The sequence below is a fragment of the Gorilla gorilla genome, chromosome 8 (genome assembly GCF_029281585.2).
Source record: "Gorilla gorilla gorilla isolate KB3781 chromosome 8, NHGRI_mGorGor1-v2.1_pri, whole genome shotgun sequence".
Taxonomy (NCBI): domain Eukaryota; kingdom Metazoa; phylum Chordata; class Mammalia; order Primates; family Hominidae; genus Gorilla; species Gorilla gorilla.
The window spans coordinates 45,175,502-45,194,292 of record NC_073232.2 but is presented as its reverse complement, the minus strand read 5'-3'; the positions used below and the strand labels follow the sequence as shown (position 1 = coordinate 45,194,292).

The following is an 18,791-nucleotide window of genomic DNA, read 5'->3' as shown; positions in this document are numbered from 1 at the left end:
GCCGAGACCTCTCTCTCTCTCTCTTTCTGTCTGTCTCTCTCTCTCTCTCTCTCTCTCTTTTTGAGACAGGGTCTTGCTCTGTTGCCCAGGCTGGAGTGCAGTGGTGCAATCATAGCTCACTGTAGCCTCAACCTCCTGGGTTCAGGTGATTCTCCTGCCTCGGCCTCCTGAGTAGGCGGCACTACAGAGATGCGCCACCATGCCTGGCTAATTTTTTTATTTTTCTGTAGAGACAGGGTCTTTGCTGTGGTGCCCAGGCTGGCCTCAAACTACTGGGCTCAAGTCATCCTCTCGCCTCAGCCTCCCAAAGTGCTGGGATTACAGGTGTGAGCCACCATACCTGGCTGCTGAGACCGCTCATCTCTCTTCCTTCCCATTGTAGGGCAAGCTGGTATTTCCATTCTCCAGGAGGACTTTCCTGCTTTATTCAACAACAAACATCCATTGAGCAGCTATGGTTTCTAAGTGTGCACCATTGGGCTTAGAATTGTTGATGGGCTTGAGGGGATTAATCTCAACTCCAGCACCACCGCCTCCTTCACCCCTGGGTAATCCCGAGACCCTGCCTTGGTGCCTGCTGCTCTCATTGTCCCGATTGTGGTTGTTACCAGAGGTCCTTGTTTCTGCTGCAAGGTCCACCTCTGAAACCCTGACTCCAGGACCCTGCCTGGCACAAGTAGGGGCTCCACAAATGTCTTTCTAGTGAGTGGATGGAGGGGAGGTTGAGTAAATCATTGCATAAATAAATAGGAAAACCTGACTGTACCTTCATTATTAACTGTTAGTCTTCCAGGACAGAGCGTTCTTCTGCAGCAAGCAAAAGAGCCCTGGGTCAGGGGTTGGAAGCCCTGGCTGCAGCCCTGGCTCTGCCAGTACCTCCCTGTGGAACCTTGGGCAAGTCACTTTGGCCTGCCTGGACCCCTGTTTTTCCACCTGTCACCTGGAGTTGTTACCCTTGCTCTGCGTGCTTTGAGGGGTGGTGGTGAGGACCAGTCTGGGGTCCATGGCAGGTGGGATGGGGTGTGGGGTGTGCAGGGTGGCTGGGCTGCCAAGCAGGCTCTATGGGCTACATGCGGACACAGTGGGCCTCTTGAGGAACGAGACTGTGTCCTCTCAGCATTGAATCTCTGTGCCTGGCCTAGAGATGCTGCTGAACAGCGTCTGTTGAACTCACAGCATGCAGAGTGGCCCACAGCACCAGGTCAAGTCCCTTCACGCTTTGAAATTACTTAACAAAATATGATGTCACCTTTGGAAAGTGGGTTACTGGTAGGGATTGAGGGCAATTTTGTCCTTCCAGGGTTTAGGTACAGAAAAGCATCCTGTACTGGGGCCCCACCGCTGGGCTGGCCTGAGGATGCAGTTTGCAGGGACTCGGTGGGGACCCACCACACGCAGCAGCTGGTGCTGCACGTGGGAAGAGGGTGGGCTGCCAGCCCTGGAACCTGCCCTTCAGCCACTGGCCATCTTTGGGGACTGTCACTTGCCTCCCCACCTCAGCTGGAGGCAGAGGTCACCAGGCCAGGTTTCTTTCTGTTGAGTGGATGAGCGAGGGGATACTAAGGAGGCTTCAGTAATGGCAGGGGGTGGCAGGGTGGGGAGTGTTGCTGTCTGGCTTGGCTTGATGAAGACCCTGAACCTGGCCTTGTTGGCTCTTCCTTTTTTTTTTTTTTAGAGACAGAGTCTTGCTCTGTCACCCAGGCTGCAGTGCAGTGGCGCAGTCATGGTTCACTGACTGTAACCTCCGCCTCTTGGGCTCAAGTCATCCTCCCACCTCAGCCCCCAGGCCTGAATGACTGGGGCTACAGGCGTGTGCCACCACACCTGCCTCTTTTTTGTTGTTCTTTTGGTAGAGACAGGGTCTTGCTCTGTTGCCTGGGTTGCTGGCTCTTCTTATTTCTCCTCTGGGGCTGTCTTCTCCTGAGCCTCAGCTGAGTCCAGGTCTTCAAGCATGTGGCCTCCTTGGTGGACAGGAGGACTGGGTTCCTGCTTGGGCTCTGTTGCCTACTCTCCATGTGACCCTGGCAGGTCATTTCACCTCTTTGACCTCAGCCTCCCTTTCTGGAAGGCAAAGGGGTTGGCACAGGCAACCGAGGTGTCCTGTGAAGCTGGAATGAATGAAAATGCAAGGTGCACGTTTGTCATTCATTGATTTGACAAGCGGTTATTACACACCTACTAAGTGCACTGCGCTAAGTGCTGGAGATGCCACACAAAGGGCAAAAGCTCTCGTCCTCATGGAGTCTGCACTCTGGTGACAGAGATCTGCGGCACGCAGCACACACATCAGGGCTGTGGTCTGTTGGACAGCGGGGTATCCGTTGGGAGAAGCGGAGCCTCTAAGTGTCACATGTTGCAACTATCTGAGGCTGGTATTACACGGGGAGTAAGAAGAATTTTAGCAAATTCTTTAGTAAGAATTTGCTAAAATTCTTCTTACTAAAGAAGGTACAGAAAGGCACGTTTTAAGAGAAAGTATGTAAAAGGTAAAGAAAGGCAGATTTTTAGAGAAAGTATGAAAATACATTGCAAGGGTGCAACGGGCAAGTTAGCAAGAGAAGTGCTGGTTGCAAGGAGACAGAGGCTGGCTGGGGATTTTTTAGGACAGTGCTTGTGCTGTTTGCTGAAGAGGGCTTTGTGCAGTACTGATAGTGCCGAGGTTGCAGTGAGCTAAGTTGCATTTTTCTATCAGCCGAGGGTCTGGTGATAGCTGGGCACTGGAAGATTGTGTCATTTGCATAGGAGGGCCGTGTCCTGGACCATGAAGAAAGGCAGACTTGGAGCTTGTCTGCTTTCTCTCTTTGCTTTCTCCTGGTCCTGCCAGCCTTACCCCTTTCCCTAATTAGGACTCCACAGTTATGAGGTGCCGACAGGGCGGTATGAGGGCTTGCAGTTAGGGGTGGTTAGGCAGGGACTCCATGAGAAAGTGGTGTTGAACAGACCTGAAGGAGGAGCTATGCTGGCATCTGGGGGAAGAATGGTTCAGACAGAGGGTGTGGCTTGCATGCAGTCCCCGAGGTGGGAGCTGTCTGTGTGTTTGAGGAGCAGAGCTAGGGAACCGGAGGGCAGGAGAGGAGGGCAGAGGTTATGGGGACAGGAGGCAGACTGTGGGGCCTTTTCTGGGATTGCTGGGACTTTGGCTTCTACTCTGAGTACAAAGGAAGAAATCGCAGGGTTTTGGGCAGACACTTACTGTTTGTACAGTCATTTAGGTGCTGTGTTGAGAATAGACAGCAGGGGGCGGGAGAGGTGGCAGGGGGCCAGCCAGGGACTGTCGCAGAGTCAAGGGTGTCTGGGACCAGGGTGGTGAGAGGCGGTCAGCCTCTGGAGGTGTTTCGAAGTGGAACCAGTGAGGTTTCCTGATTGACTGGCCATGGGGTTGAGAAGGGCGAAGTGAAGGAGGAGTCCCGGGTTCTGGCCTGTGTACCTGGGAGGTTGGAGTTGCCACTGAGATGGGCAGGCTTATGGACGCAGCAGGTTTGGGGTGTGCTCAGGAGGTTCACGGGGACATGCTTTGTGGGTTTGGGCTGCCTGACCCTTATCCATGCGGAGCACTTGAGCCGCTGGCATGTCCAGTCTGCAATCCTCAGAGTCTGTCTAGGATCAGGATTCAAGATGATACTAGAAGCTGTGAGCCAGGACAAGAGGGCCTGGGGAGGAGTGCTCACTGAGCGCCTGCCACATACCAAGTTCTCTGCAGACCCCCAGGGCGGTGGGGAGAAGGGGGAGGTGTAAACCTGGTTATTGGCTGGTGCCCGCCCCTGGGTTTATGGTTGTTTTGAGACAGCCCCTGCCTTGATGAAGCAATTAGAATCTGTTAAGATGGAATTTAGTGCAATGTTTAATTGAAAGGTTCAGCCTGAGGGCAGAGGAGGCTAAGAAGGGCAGGGCTGTGGGGCTGGAAGGCCCGGAGCAGGCTGGCACTTTGGGAGAGTGGGGGCTTGTCATAGGCCTGGAGGGAACCCGACCAGGCAGGAGGAACAGCATGGGTGAAGGTACAGAGACAAGAGTGAGCAGGGAGTGGTGGGCTTGCTTGACTGTGGCCAAGTGGGGGAGGGTGGTAGGAAGAGCTGGGGTCTTGGGGCTCAACTCCCACCTCAGAACTCTGAGTTTGGGCAGGATGCCTACTGTTTGAAGGGTTAACTAAGCATGTGCTAAACAAACAAACAAACAAACAAACCAAAAACAACCTTGCTGAGCCTCATCTGCAAAATGGGACGGTCCACCTCCTTCACAGGGTTGCTAGGAGAATGTGTTAGGGTCTAATCCTCAGGTCAGGATGTGACGTGCTCGGCCCGCGGGTGGCACTCAGTAGACCCTGACGCACGTGTTCTGCTTGTGTGGTAGCCTGGGGAGGCTCCCCAGCCCTGCCTCAGTGGGCCTCTCCCTGGTGGCCCGGCAAAGAGCAGAGCTTCATGAGAGCCCCTGCTGGCACTGCTGGGCTGCCTCGATGACAACCAGGCTGGAGGTTTGAGAGGCCCGAAGTACCCAGTGCCCCGGCCACCTCTCCTGGCCCTCTTCTATTTTAGGGCTCAGTCCAATGGATGAGGAAGCCTTGTCCGGCTCCACCACAGCTAATGACAGCCTGGCAGGCCATATATAAACAGCTCCACTATTTTTATCGACAGGAGGTGGCTGACCCGTCCTCCCCAGGCAGTGGTGCTAACATGGGACGGTGTTAAGGAAACCAGGGCCTTGATAGGAAGATGGGCAATTGTCTCAAATCACAGACCTGTAATCCAGCAAGATGTGCCCTCGGAACCTTCTGGGGGCGGGGGTCAGGCGTCACCTGTACACAGTGGTCTGAATTTGGAGATAATTCTACCTTTGCCAGTAGAGCTCAGAAGGAGCCAGTCCACCTCTTACCCCAGAGAATCTTTCTCAGACCTAATCCTTACCCGTGTCTCTTGCAACAGGCAGCCTCCATCCCCACGGCTGTGGGAGAGGATCGTGCTGGTGCGGTCGTGTCCATGGCACAGAGCCAGAGCTGAGGGCGTTTCACGCCCATAGCACATTGCCTCTGAGCTCTTTAATTGAAAGCAGTTTAGAATGGCTCTTGCCCGGTGGAACTGTGGGTGATTTCCTTTTCTTCCTTCTAAGAAAATGTTTTGAAATAGGCTCCAGGCTTTCGGATGGAGCTTGGGGAAGGATAGAAGCAGCCTAAGGGGTGGGGTGGAGAGCGGCCAGTTGCATTGTGGCGCAGACCGTCCATCCTTGCAGATAGGTGGGGTTGCGTTGTATTGGCTGCGGTTTATATTTAGGTAAAATCTTTGTTGTTGTTCACTCCCCAGTCTCTAAGCAAATCCTGCCCCCAGCGGCCCCATCACTTCTGCGGCCCCATCACTTCTGCGGCAGCCATGGGCCATTCCCGCCCTCAAATCCCCAGAAACCCTCACTGGCCTCTGTCTGCAGGGCCAGGCCTCGGCTTGGCCTCCATACCCACTCCAGGCCTGGCCTCTCACCTTCACCCCTCCCCTACCGCCATGAGCTCCTCTCCCTCTGCCCACCCTGGGAGGGGGTTCCCTGGGGACTCACCTCATTCTTGGGCCCCCTTCCTGCCTTTCGTGCCCTCCCCCACTCAAGGCACCGTTCTGCCTCCTCTCTGTAGACTTCACCCACCCTAGATGTCCCCTCTTCCTTGAGCCTGCAGCTGCTGTGGCTGCTTTGAAGTTATTTCCATCCCCCTCCAGGCACGGAGGGCAGGGCCTGTGAGTAGTTCATCTTTGCATCCCCAGTTTGTGGCTTGGGTGATGGGCACGGTGTAGTGGTCCCTCCCTGCTGGATGGATGAGCGGATTAGTGAGCTTTCTGTGGTGCACACGTGCCTTCTCATCCCTCACTTTGCTGAGAAATCCTACTTCCATAAACCTGGGGCCTGTGAGTTTAAATGGCAGAACCAGGACCTGAACCCAGCTCATGAGACTCATGTCTCCCAGGGAGTCACAGTGCTGGCTCTGGTCCCCTCGCCCCTCTTGGGCACAGCCTGCTGTCCACCTTTCACCCCTGTCCCCATCTCCAGGGCCCCAGAGCTCCTTCTGGTTGGATGGGTGGGCAGGCTTTGCAAGTTACCATCTACTCTGCGACCCTGGAGGCAAAGACAGCAAAGGCCATGGAGGTAGAAGTGGGAGGCTGGGGACCACAGGCCCTGCTCAGGCTACTCCAGCTCTGATTCTTGGGACTGTGGGCTGTGCCACGTCTGAGGCCGCAGAGCCCACCCTGGGGCTAGGGAGGAGATGCATGTAGGCTGACGTCGTGTTCCTGTGCGGAAGGGCTTCCAGCTGCAGCCCAGCTGTGAGGAGAGCAGCCCTTTCCGGCTCCCAGAGGCTGGGGCTTGCTGTGCCCTTGCACAGATGTTCCTGGTGCCCGAGGGATGACCCCTGTGCCACGTCCTCTTCCTGGAGCAGGGAGAGCTGCTGTGGGTTTGGGGGATGGGGTGAGAAGGGGATGGGTGTGAGGCGAGGTGTGGCCTTCGCTTTCCAAACTCCCCTTCCATAGCATGCAGGGGAGGGTGCTGGGTGGGTGACATGTCTGTGAGGGGTGGAAGGAGCAGGGTGGGCAGGGTGCCCTGTAGGAGAGCCTGGCTGTGCATGTCCTGGGCCTTATCCCCTGGCCTGTGGCCTGTCCCCTGACCCCCCATATCATGGAGAACCTAGAAGGGACCCTCTTTAAGTTCCCTTCCTCCTGAGCACAAATCTCCCATACATCTTCTGTTGACAAGTCACTCATACTCTCAAACCCTCAATGGCTCCCCAGTACTGAAGCCATAACGTGTAACCTTAGCTATAGAGAGTCACCCAGAGGGATTTTGACAATCCCGATGCCCAGGCTATACCCTGCTGAGATTCTCATTGGATTTTTCTAGGTGGGGCCCAGGCATCTGCATTTTAAAGTTCCTCGTGTTTCTCATGGACAGCAAGGTTGTGAACTGCTGACCTGGGATAAACTTTCTAGGTGACAGGTGGCTTCCATAATAGATCCAGCCCAGCTCCCCCTCTTGTCCCTCCTCATCCTCCCTCCAGACAGTCCAGCCCCTCTCAGCCCCCACACTCCAGGCAGCAGCCTCACTTCTGTGTTTCCCCCATCTGGTCCACATTCTGTCTGTGCAAATCCACCAGGCCTCCACGGCCCAGCCCTCCCACACTCTCTAGGAAATCTCTCTTTAATTGGCTTTGCTGTCCCTCTCCGCCCCAGCACGTGGCCTGGTGCCATTTCCCATGTAGATGCTCAGGCTTGCTTGCTTAAAAGATCGATGCCCCACAGCCTCCCCTGCACCCACACATCCTCTCCCAACCCCTCTCCTGAGCCACTTCCTCTCTTGCTGCTCCTCGGCCAGGTGGCCTTTCTCTGTTACCTGTCCCCAGCCTTGGAGAGGGTGAGGGCTGGGGGATCTGAGGGCTTTATGTGTACCCCTTTCACTTTTGGAAGTCACTTAGGGACCTTTGGGCTCAGAGGCCAAGATGGGGTTTCTCCCCTTCAAGGCTGGAGGATGAACTCACCCACCCAGTAGGCCCAGTGTGGGGGTGGATTGAGGGGAGGAGATTGATGTGCGTCCACACGGCAGAGCCTCGAGAACGTAGCCTTGATGACCCCTGCCATCGGCGCCTCCCAGGCCACTGGTCAGAGCCCTCATACCCTCGCTGAGGGAGGCCTGAGGGGCAGCAGAGAGAGGAGTGAAGCCTTTCCTCTGATCCTTGGAGGATTGGGGGTTGGCAGGAAGTGGCAGTAAGGGTCCTCCCACCCTGGGCATTGGTCCTGCCGTGTGGGAGGGCCTCAGCATACCTCAGGCGCCATGCAGGGTATCTACAATGAGCTCTCCTGCTGTCCCCGTTCACCCCTCAGAACAGGACAGTGGTTATGATTCCATGGCGAGGAGAGGGAGGCTCAGGGAGGCCAGGAGGCTTGGCATGCCTCTCAGGTAGGAAGTGGGCTCCTGACCCGCGGCCCCGGCTTGCTCCATTGCTCATCCTGTAACCCAGGTGGAGGCAACGCCCTTAGCTCTGAGGCTGGATCACCCTGCCCTGGCACTCAGGGCAGCAGGGTGGCATGTTTGTGTGTTGGGGGACACGGATCCCCCCACACTGACCCCACCCTGTCCTGTCCTCCAGGCGAAGGCAGCGAAAGAGGCGCAGGAAATGCGGAGCCTGCAGCTGCGGAGCCTGCAGTACTTGGAGCGCTATGTCTGCCTGATTCTCTTCAACGCGTACCTCCACCTGGAGAAGGCCGACTCCTGGCAGAGGCCCTTCAGCACCTGGATGCAGGAGGTGAGGGGAGGCTGAGGCCGAGAGGGGCCGGGGTGATGGCTCCTGCAGATGGAGCGGGGTCACAGCCACGCAGTGCCTGTACATGGCCTGCGGGGACCCCGTGACAGGCGGGAAGAGCCCCCATCCCCCTTTCTGCAGGAGGCTTCTGTTTGGCCAAGAGTTTGTCTAATCTGACTTTGGGTCCCGAGCTGTTTGTCTGTGCCTGGCAGGGAGTTGATGAGTTTGATGAATGAACAAATGAATGAGGAGGGAGGGGACAGAGTGGTGGGGGACAGAACAGGGCAGCCTCTGGGGCTGGGACCCTGTCACCACAGCCACCCTTGCGTGCATGACAGCTCTGGGCCCACCTGGGCACTTCATGCCCACAATTGTGGTCAGCCCTCACCTGTGCTCCGCGAGGGCCTAGGGTGAAGCTGTAGTGGCCCTGCCCCTTTCTCCCTCCAGTTGGGCCAGTGAGCCAACTCCTCCACAGCTGCTGGCCTTAGCACTAACATGGAGGTGATGTGGATCCTGTGGGTGCCAGCCCTGAAGGCTGCATTGGGGACTCGGGGAGACATACAGTGCCATCTGCTGGAGCCTGTACTAGGCAGGTCTAGCACGCTGTGATTGTCGCTCTCCCATTTTACAGAGGCAGAGACTGAGCACAGAGAGGGTGGGTGACTTGTTCAAGGTTGGCATTAGGGCTGATTGATTGGCTCCAGAGCCCACCGTATCCTGACCTAAGACACCACCCTTGCTGTCTGGCCTCCTGGATCCTCTCTGTCTGGCCTCCTGGATCCTCTCTATCTGGCCTCCTGGATGCTCTCTGTCCGGCCTCCTGGATCCTCTCTGTCTGGCCTCCTGGATCCTCTCTGTCTGGCCTCCTGGATGCTCTCTGTCCGGCCTCCTGGATCCTCTCTGTCTGGCCTCCTGGCTCTTCTTGCACTCAGTTGTTGTAGAGGCAGAGCTGCCACCTTGGCACCTCTAGGTCAGAAGAGAGGCCTCCTTCCCTCCTTGGCAAAGCAGCCTGTAATTACTCCTCTGCCAGGAAGCTGGCCCCTCCAGACCTCACCAGCAGATCCTGGCAGTTCTAATCTGGACTGGAGGCTGGAATTAGCTCCTGGGAAGTGGGTGGGTGGAGAGCAGGGGCCGGTGACCTGGCCAGAGTGGGCACAGGAAGGGTATGGGGGCTGAGGCAGGTGTGAAGTGGAGTGGAGGCAGAGTGGCAGGCTTTGAGGGTGGGCCTTGGGACGTCAGGTGGAGAAGCATTTGAAATGCCCCCGGTGCATGTGATGTGTGTTGAGTCAGGAGACCGATGGGGTCACACCAAGGCAATGTCGGGGTGCCTTCTTGAGCAGGCCTGGGCTCAGCTTCCTCTGCGAGCCCCTGGGGAGGGGTGGAGGTGGAAGGGGATGAGGACACTTCCTGCTTGGGTTGTGCTTGGAGAGCAGAAACTGGGGGAGCCTGGGGCCGAGAGGAAGCTTGATCCCCTCCCCAGCTGAATCCCCCACTGGGGGAGGTCAAGGAAGGAGGGCTGCCGGTCCAGGCAGAAGTGTGGGTTCCAGCCTCGGGACCTCAGCCCCTCTCTCCTGCGGATGAGTGGAGGGTAGCAGTGAGGGCGGCCCCAGAGCCAGAGCGGGATGGACCCATTCCTTTGTTCTAAGTGGAGGCTGCACCCTCCCCTTCCCCAGGATGGTGGAGAGAGAAGGGGACTGGTTGTGGATGGTTTGAGTCTGGTGCCAGGGTCTGGGCTGCTGGGCGGCAGGGCTGAGTGTCCAGGGGTGCCTCCAGCTAGCCCACCTGGGGCAGAGGCTTACCTGCCCCTGCATCCACGTTCTTCCTCCAGCCGTCCCTTTAGGCCCTGCTCCTGGGCGTCCACATGGGAGCATCAAGCTGCACAGGGCCCAGTGTGTGCCTGGCCTCCCTCGCTGCTCTCTGCGTGGAGCACTCACTGTCTGCCCAGTACTTTCTGTATGTGTAGAGTCCTCCTTGAGACAGTCCTGTGAGGTAGAGTCTTTTCCTTGCTATGAGGAAACTGACGCTCAGAGAAGTTAACGGAAGTCAAGGTGCAAACTTGTTCAGGTCACCAAGTTCACAGGCCACAGACTCATCTTCAGAACTCAGTGGCCTTAGTGGCACCCTTCCTCCCCTGAAACACTGCTCCTGCCTCTGCTCTCCTCCCAGGTGGCATCGAAGGCTGGCATCTACGAGATCCTTAATGAGCTGGGCTTCCCCGAGCTGGAGAGCGGGGAGGACCAGCCCTTCTCCAGGCTGCGCTACCGGTGGCAGGAGCAGAGCTGCAGCCTCGAGCCCTCCGCCCCCGAGGACTTGCTGTAGGGGGCCTTACTCCCTGTCCCCCCACCCACAGGGCCCCACGCAGGCCCGGGGTGTCTGAGGTGCTCTTGGCTGGGAGTGGCCCTGAGGGGTGCTGGCCTTGAAATGATTCCCCCGCTTCCTGGAGAGACTGGGCGGAGTTGGGAGCCTTTTTAGAAAGAACTTTTTATAGGACAGGGAGACAGCACAGCCATCCCTTGCAAACCACCAAGGTGTATGGCTGACCTCCAGGGAGGAGCACTCACTGGAGTGCTCACAAGGTGCACACTGCTGTGTGCACCTTGCAGACAGGCCAGCGTTCAGCCTCCAAGGGGCTCACTCCCCCAGTTGCCAAACACTGTGGATCTCTCTGTCCTCTTCTCCCCGCTCTCAGATTGGCCTGGCAGCCCCTGGCACAGAGCAGACCCGGCCACTGGTAGCTCCCCACTTCCTTACTCCTGCTGCTCTGCCATTGCCGCTCCCCTTCTTGCTGCCCAAGCACTGCCCTCGGGCGTCTGGCAGCCTGAGGTGGGTGGAGGGGACAGTGTTCTGGATAGATCTATTATGTGAAAGGCAGCTTCACCCAGTTTTCTGGACTCTCATGCCTCCATCTCCAACCTGGGAGACTTCAGGAATGACAACCTACCCAGCCTGGTGGGGCTGGCAGGATGGTGGAGGTTTCTCAAGGAGCTGGAGACTTCAGGGAGCCCCTCTCATGGGGAGGAAAGAGCTTCCAGGGGGCGAACGCAGCACAGAGGAAGAGGCCTGCTCCACTTGTCTGGGAACCTGGGCAGGAGGCACAGAGGAAGCCAAGGCCTGGAGCTGCAGGTCCCCCGGCATCTCTCTCTGTCCCGGCAGCCCAGGATGGCCTGGTGCCCCCACCTGCTGCAGCAGGAGCCCCAAGGAGTGCTAGCTGAGGGTGGTTGCTGGGGTGGTCCTCATGGACAGTGAGGTGTGCAAGGGTGCACTGAGGGTGGTGGGAGGGGATCACCTGGGTTCCAGGCCATCCTTGCTGAGCATCTTTAAGCCTGCCTTCCGGTGGGAGCAGAAAAGGCCAGACCCTGCTGAGTTAGAGGCCGCTGGGATCCACTGTTTCCACGCAGCGGGAAGGCTGCTGGGAACAGGTGGCAGAGAAGTGCCATGTTTGAGTTGAGCCTTGCAGCTCTTCCAGCTGGGGACTGGTGCTTGCTGAAACCCAGGAGCTGAACAGTGAGGAGGCTGTCCACCTTGCTTGGCTCACTGGGACCAGGAAAGCCTGTCTTTGGTTAGGCTCGTGTACTTCTGCAGGAAAAAAAAAAAAGGATGTGTCATTGGTCATGATATTTGAAAAGGGGAGGAGGCCGAAGTTGTTCCCGTTTATCCAATATTGGAAAATATTTGACCCCCTTGGCTGAATTCTTTTGCAGAACTACTGTATGTCTGTTCACTACCTTTTCAGGTTTATTGTTTTTATTTTTGCATGGATTAAGACGTTTTAATTTCTTTGCAGACAAGGTCTAGATGCGGAGTCAGAGATGGGACTGAATGGGGAGGGATCCTTTGTGTTCTCATGGTTGGCTCTGACTTTCAGCTGTGTTGGGACCACTGGCTGATCACATCACCTCTCTGCCTCAGTTTCCCCATCTGTAAAATGGGAAAATAATACTTACCTACCTACCTCACAGGGGTGTTGTGAGGATTCATTTGTGATTTTTTTTTTTTTTTTTGTACAGAGCTTTTAAGCATTAAAAACAGCTAATGTGAGTGCACCTGGCTGCTAATATGTCTTTAGTGTCAGACAGACGTTCTAGAACTGGTACAACAGGCTGGGGTCCCTGCCCCTTCAGAGTAAGGGTGGGCAGGCAGAGTGAGTTGAGAGCACCTGTTCTTGGCACTTCCAGCTCTAGAGCAGGCGGGTTTTTGCAGACATGCATCCCCAGTTTTGCCTCACCCTCTTACACTGGATGTCAGGCTGAGCTCCTCCTTGAAGAAAGCAACAGAACCAGCGAATTCTCACTAACGTATGAAGGATTGCTGCATCTAGGGAAACAGTATAGAGCAAAGTGGAATTGGGGGCCTGTGAAGGAGCCTGGATCTCAGCCTCCATTTTCTCCCCTAACCCCTGTAGGCCCCATCTGACCCCTTCGGGCCTCTGGTTGATTGAACACACCTCACCCCTGGTTGAGTGCTGGCATTTAAAGAGTCAGTGGGGAGGGTGGGGTAGAGACAGCACTGACTCCAGGCCTCTTCCCCCATGCTTGCAGGGTTAGGGGAACAAGGTTGTAGTTCCGAGGTCAGCTGGGGTGGGCAGAATGGAACCCAGAGCCCCCACCGCCCCTAGGGTTGGTGTTCTCCCCAGACTAGGAGAGAAGGCCCCGGGGGTTCTTTCCCAGCCCAGCAGGGTATGGAATTTGCCTTCTCTAGGTGCAAGAATGCTCTGTGTGGCTTCTGGACACCAGTGTAGAGCTGTGTACACTGGGGTGGGGGTGGGGGTGGCTCTGCCATTCTCTCCCTGGGATGTGGGGACACACAGGAGTGAGTGGGTGTGCCTGTGTGTGTTCCCGAGTTCCCCTGGGCCTGCTGTAGCCTGTGGGAGGGCGCTTAGCAATGACATGAATGGCACTGACCCACATTTCAGTAGCTCCTGCTGGTCAGCAGCATCTCAGCCCTCATGTTAAATGAGTGAACCCCGCACAGCAAAGGAGCAATCAGCAGAGTTAGGGAGCCTACCGAATAGGAGACGGCATTTGCAAACCATCCATCTGATAAGGGGTTAGTATCCCAAATCCATAGGAAACCCAAACAATACAATAGTAAAAAAGCAAGTAACTCAAAAGAACACACACAAATGACCCACAGGCATATGAAAGAAATGTCTGGTATCACTAATCACCAGGGAAAGGCAATGGAAACCACCTCACACCTGTTAGGATGGCTGCAGGAAGAGACAGAAGAGAAGTGCTGGTGAGGATGTGGAGACAGGAAACCCTCGCACCCTGTTGGTGGTATTGTCGGTTAGTACACACGTTCTGGAAAACACTGGGGTGGGGGGTCCTCAGAAAACCAAAAATAGGACTATGTATGATCCAGCCATCCTACTCCTGGGTACACATGCAAAGGAAATGGAATCCGTGTGTCAGAGAGAACATGCACCCCATGTTCACTGCAGCATTATTCACAGTAGCCAAGACGTGGGATCAGTGTGTCCATCAGTGGATGAATGGATAAAGAAAATGTGGTCTGTATACAATGGGATACTATTCAGCCTTTAAAAAGGAAATCCCGGCCAGGCACAATGGCTCACGTCTGTAATCCCAGCACTTTGGGAGGCCGAGGTGAGTGGATCACTTGAGGTCAGGAGTTCGAGACCAGCCTGCTCAACATGATGAAACCCCATCTCTACTTAAAATACAAAAATTAGCAGATGTGGTGGTGGGTGCCTGTAATCCCGGCTACTTGGGAGGCTGAGGCAGGAGAATCACTTGAACCCGGGATGTGGAGGTTGCAGTGAGCTGAGATCACGCCACTGCACTCCGGCCTGGGCCATGGAGCAAAACTCTGTCTCAAAAAAAAAAAAAAAAAAAAAAAATCCTGTCATTTGTGACAGCATGAGTGAACCTGGGGAACACTATCCTGAGTGAAATAAGCCAGGCACAAAAAGACAGGTATCACATGATCTCATATGTGTAGTCTAAAAAAATCCAACTCAGAGTAACATGGTGGTTACCAGAGGCTGGGGTGGAATGGGGTGAGGTTGGGGAGATGTTGGTCAAAGTTCACAGCATTTCGGTTAGAGTAAGTTCAAGGGATCTATTGTATATCATGCTTACTACAGTTGATAACAATGTTGTATATTTGAAAATTGCTGAGAGAAGATTTTAAGTGTTCTTGTAACTTGGTAGCTATGTGTCACCAAATGATAAGTATGTGAGGTAAGGTGTATGTTAAATATCTTGACTTAGCCACTTCACAACGTATATATACCTCAAGACATCCTTTTGTACACCGTAAACATATACAACTTAGCAGCTCATTTTAAGAAAGTACCATTTAGTCTGATCTTTCCTCTGTGTTAATCTAAACTAGTGATTTTTTTTTTTTTTTTTTTTTAGATGAAATCTTTTTCTGTCGCCCAGGCTGGAGTCCAGTGGCGCGATCTTGGCTTGCTGCAACCTCCACCTCCTGGGTTCAAGCGATTCTCTGGCCTCAGCCTCCCAAGCAGCTGGGATTTTAGGCACGCACCACCACACCCAGCTAATTTTTGTATTTTTAATAGAGACAAGGTTTCGCCATGTTGGCCAGACTGGTCTCAAACTCCTGACCTCAGGTGATCCACCTGCTTTGGCCTCCCAAAGTGCTGGGATTACAGGTGTCAGCCACTGCGCCTGGCCACTAGTGATGTTTTGATACATTCTTTGTTATGTCTCTTTCTTAAATACCAGTACATATTGCTGAATTATAATATTAAAAAATGAGTTAATATACATGCAACCTTTAGGACAGTGCCTGACAGTGCCTGTGAGTATACAATCAGTTTTAGCTGACTTTGCCCAGTCTCTCTCTCCAAGCCCTGTGGGTGCTCAGAAGGAGTCCCCCATTGACCTACATGTGTGGTCACTGTCATGTGGCATCCTCATTGCTTCCAGGACTTCAGACATCCCTGACCCTACCCCCACCCCCATTTCAGGTGCCCAGGCTGTGCCGTGTCAGGCGGGACTTGACCTTGGGTCTGTGCCTACTTTTAACCAAGGATTTGGCCAGGTCCCTGGTTAAGCCTCCACCCTGTCTTCCCTGCTGCCCTGGTGGAGACCCGGTACCCCAGGCTAGCAGCCTTGATATGCCTGGCTCCCACTCCCTTAAGACATGTTCTTTCCTGGAAGCCCCTCAATCTTCTGGGGGTCCTGTCACACCAGTTTGCCCAGACAAGGCGGGCCTTAGCTGGGTCCACCTGGGACGTGCACCCCTTAGTGTGGTGATGAGTGCCCTTAGTGTTCTGTGTATAAGGGGACATGTGCAAGGGGGAGGTCTGTGCATGTCAGCTGTGGGCAGTGATGCAGCAGATCACTGCAAAATTGGGCATCTACACAGACCAGGCACCATGCCAGGCACCAGGGAGCTGTGGACGGGGACAGCCTGCCTTCCAGGAGCTGGTGGCACTGCAAGGACAAGAGAGAATGAACAAATCATTTTCACCAGGTGTCGTGAGAGCTAGGGTGGGGCAGGGTTTGGAGAACAGTGGCGGTGTGATAGGCCAGAACCAGCCAGGACCCCACTTCCCTCTCTTCTGGAGCTTCTAGAACAAGGAACCAGCGATGTTGTGGACCCAGGGGGAGCCAGGGGGCCTGTGGTGTCGGGTGGGACCACCGCACCCCGGAAACCATATAGCATTGATGGTCTGAGCTCTTCTTAATCTCTGCACCCGCTCTCCCATCCTTTAGCCAGACTTGAGATCTGGCCAGACCCTGAGAAGGGCCCATCCACAAAGGGCCTTTGGTTTCTCTACTTGTCACAAGAACTGGTTTTGGATGAACAGGAAGAATGAAGCCGCCCACCGGCCATCGCCTGCCTGGTCCTTTCTTGTGGTGTTCAGTGTGGAAACCTCAAACTGTATCTGCAGAATTGGCACGCATGTATTGTAACTGGTTTTCTCTTACAAAAAGCTGTTCGTCTTTTATTCATACAAGTACAGTGTAACCATCCACTAGTTGTGAAAATTCAACCAGTATCTTTATCTCCCTCCCTGTTCTCACTCCTACTCCCTGGGCTCTGGTTTTAAAAGGTATCACTGTGACCCATGCAGCCCCGTGGGTGGTTGGGCCTTTCTCCTCTCTGTGCTGTCCCTGGCTGTGTGGCATCCCCGCCTGCTTCTCTGGCCACCTAATACTGTGTGCTACACACACCCCTTTCTGCTCAGCCAGCAAGCGTGGTTTCAGCATCCATCCACACAGTGAAGCAGTTCAAAAGAGCTTGGGTAAATCACACCGCCTCTCTGAGACACAATGTCCTCAATTGTAAGTGGGATTAAAATGCTTATTTTGGGCCGGACGTGGTGGCTCATGCCTGTAATCCCAGCACTTTGGGAGGCCGAGGTGAGTGAATCACCTGAGGTCAAGAGTTCGAGATCAGCCTGGATAACATGGTGAAACCCCATCTCTACTAAAACTACAAAAGTTAACTGGGCATGATGGTGGGTGCCTGTAATCCCTGCTACTCGGGAGGTTGAGGCAGGAGAATCACTTGAACCTGGGAGGCGGAGGTTGCAGTGAGCCGAGATCATGCCACTGCACTCCAGCCTGGGAGACAGAGTGAGACTCCATCTCAAAAAAAAAGAAAAAGAAAAAAATGCTTATTTTATAGGGTAAGTGGAAGGATCAGAGTTAATGGCCATGAAGTTCCTATTGCTGGGCCTTACACACAGCAGGTACTCACTGCAGGAATTGTCTTGTTCTGTAGAGTATGTTATTAGGAGCCCTGGAGCAGAAGAGTCCATCTGAGGAGTATCTGAGTTAGTGGTATGGAAGTGACATTACTCATGAGTGATGGCAGGGGGTCAGGGGCAGAGGGCACCACTGGCTCTCGGAATGCAGCACCTCAGCTTGGGTGTCCTCTGGCACTAGAGGAGCCAGTAAGAGGCATGAAGGCATTTCTTAGTATTTCTTGGGGGAAGCCATGCAGAATTCTCTAAAGATGAGAGCAGAGGTGGGGTTGGTGGGTCAGGGAGAGTCGTTGGGAAGGACTAACTTGGTGGTTTCCCAGAGGAAGCCAACAGCGGGAGAACCCTTGGCACATCGGCCCTGGGAGAGTGTAGCAGGAATTTCCATAAATGTGTTCGGTTGGGTTAGGGCAGACAGCCTGGCTTCCAGAAAACCTGCCTGCTTTGCATTGCTCAGTACAGCAGGTTTGGGACAGGAAGCTCCAGAGTGACTTTAATTCTAGAGCCTGCTGGGGACCTTGACCAGTCACTGCCTTCTCTGGGTGGTGTCCCTTCCTTGGCAATAGCAGACTGATCCTTCCCCCTCTTGCCTCTACGTAGCCTGAGGGAAAAGGAGAAAAAGCACTTCTCCCTCTCCACCTTGGCCTAAAGGAGGGCAGGACAGATGCCAGGGTCTGTTGCGCACTGACTGTGTGCTGAGGCCTGCACTAAGTTCTTTACACACAACATTGAAAACGGGCTAATTCCATCAGGTCTACCTGCCCTGCTTGCTTTGGGTTGCTTTTTTAATTCTCCCCCTCCCAAGCTTTTTCTATGAAGCTGAAGGCTGTGGTAGCTGAAGGCCTCACCGCTGAACACTGGAACTTAACCTTCACTGGCTACTTTATAGATAACATTCATAGGTCACCATGGTAATATTCACTTCAGTGTTTTTCAGGAACTTGGCCAGCGCCTGTCTAGTTCAAACTAGCTGAGACCCCGATCCTTCATCCTAGACTGCCCAAGTGCCTAAGGGGTGGCCTTTTGAAGTCAGAGGGCCGACAACTCCACCCTCAGATCATGCAAATGCCACCATTTTTGTTACATGTGCCCTGTGAAGTGCCGTGAAGCCTGACTACCCTTGCTCAGGAGGAACCTGTCACTTCATTTTTTTCCCACTGCCAATCACCTGTCCCCATGATTTAGATCATCCCACTTCCCTTACCTGTAAATATCCTTAAGCCTTATCCTCAAGGGTCGGGTGGGGGTGGTTTTGAGAGCTGTTCTCCCACCTCCTCATGTATTGCCCTTGCAAATAAATCTTTCTCTTTTGCAAAACCCATGTCATCATGATTTATTCACTGTGCAGAGGCAGAATGAACCTGGACCTAGCCAATCTTACTTAACAATTTTTGTATTTTTAGTAGAGGCGGGTTTTCACCATGTTGGCCAGGCTGGTCTTGAACTCCTGACCTCAAATAATCCATCCAGCTCAGCCTCCCAAAGTGCTGGGATTACGGGCGTATGCCACCGCGCCCAGCCCATTTGATGAGTTTTTACAAATGCATACACCTGTGTAATTCAAACCTCTAACAAGATATATAGACTTGCATTGGGGTTTTTAATGTCAAAACTTACAACAATACTTCAAATAATGTCTTCAAACACAAATCTTTGTACAGGTAATAATTAGACTCCTTTGGGTGACATATTTCAGAAAACAGCCCCAGATAGCTTAAGCAAAGAGGGAGAGTGTAAAAAATATGACTCCATGGCACGGTGGCTCAAACCTGTAATCCCAGCAATTTGAGAGGCTGAGGTGGGTGGATCATGAGGTCAGGAGTTCAA

At 54.2% G+C, this 18,791-nt stretch overlaps 1 protein-coding gene across 12 annotated transcripts in view; it reads left to right on the top strand.

Moving 5' to 3' along the window:
• PALD1 (phosphatase domain containing paladin 1) overlaps nucleotides 1-18,387 on the top strand; it is a 116,952-nt gene extending 98,565 nt beyond the window's left edge. For 4 of the 12 annotated variants that reach the window (XM_063710024.1, XM_063710023.1, XM_063710022.1 and 1 more), the window contains 2 exons: nucleotides 8,105-8,260; nucleotides 14,644-18,387. In XM_063710024.1, coding sequence (XP_063566094.1) covers nucleotides 8,105-8,260; nucleotides 14,644-14,862 — 375 coding nt within the window. In that variant the 3' untranslated portion in view covers nucleotides 14,863-18,387. Of the gene's footprint in view, nucleotides 1-8,104; nucleotides 8,261-10,423; nucleotides 12,300-14,643 lie in introns of those variants that run through there. The other 8 variants (XM_055353536.2, XM_055353538.2, XM_055353537.2 and 5 more) reach the window with 6 other exon arrangements.
• The last annotated feature ends 404 nt before the right edge of the window (nucleotides 18,388-18,791 follow it).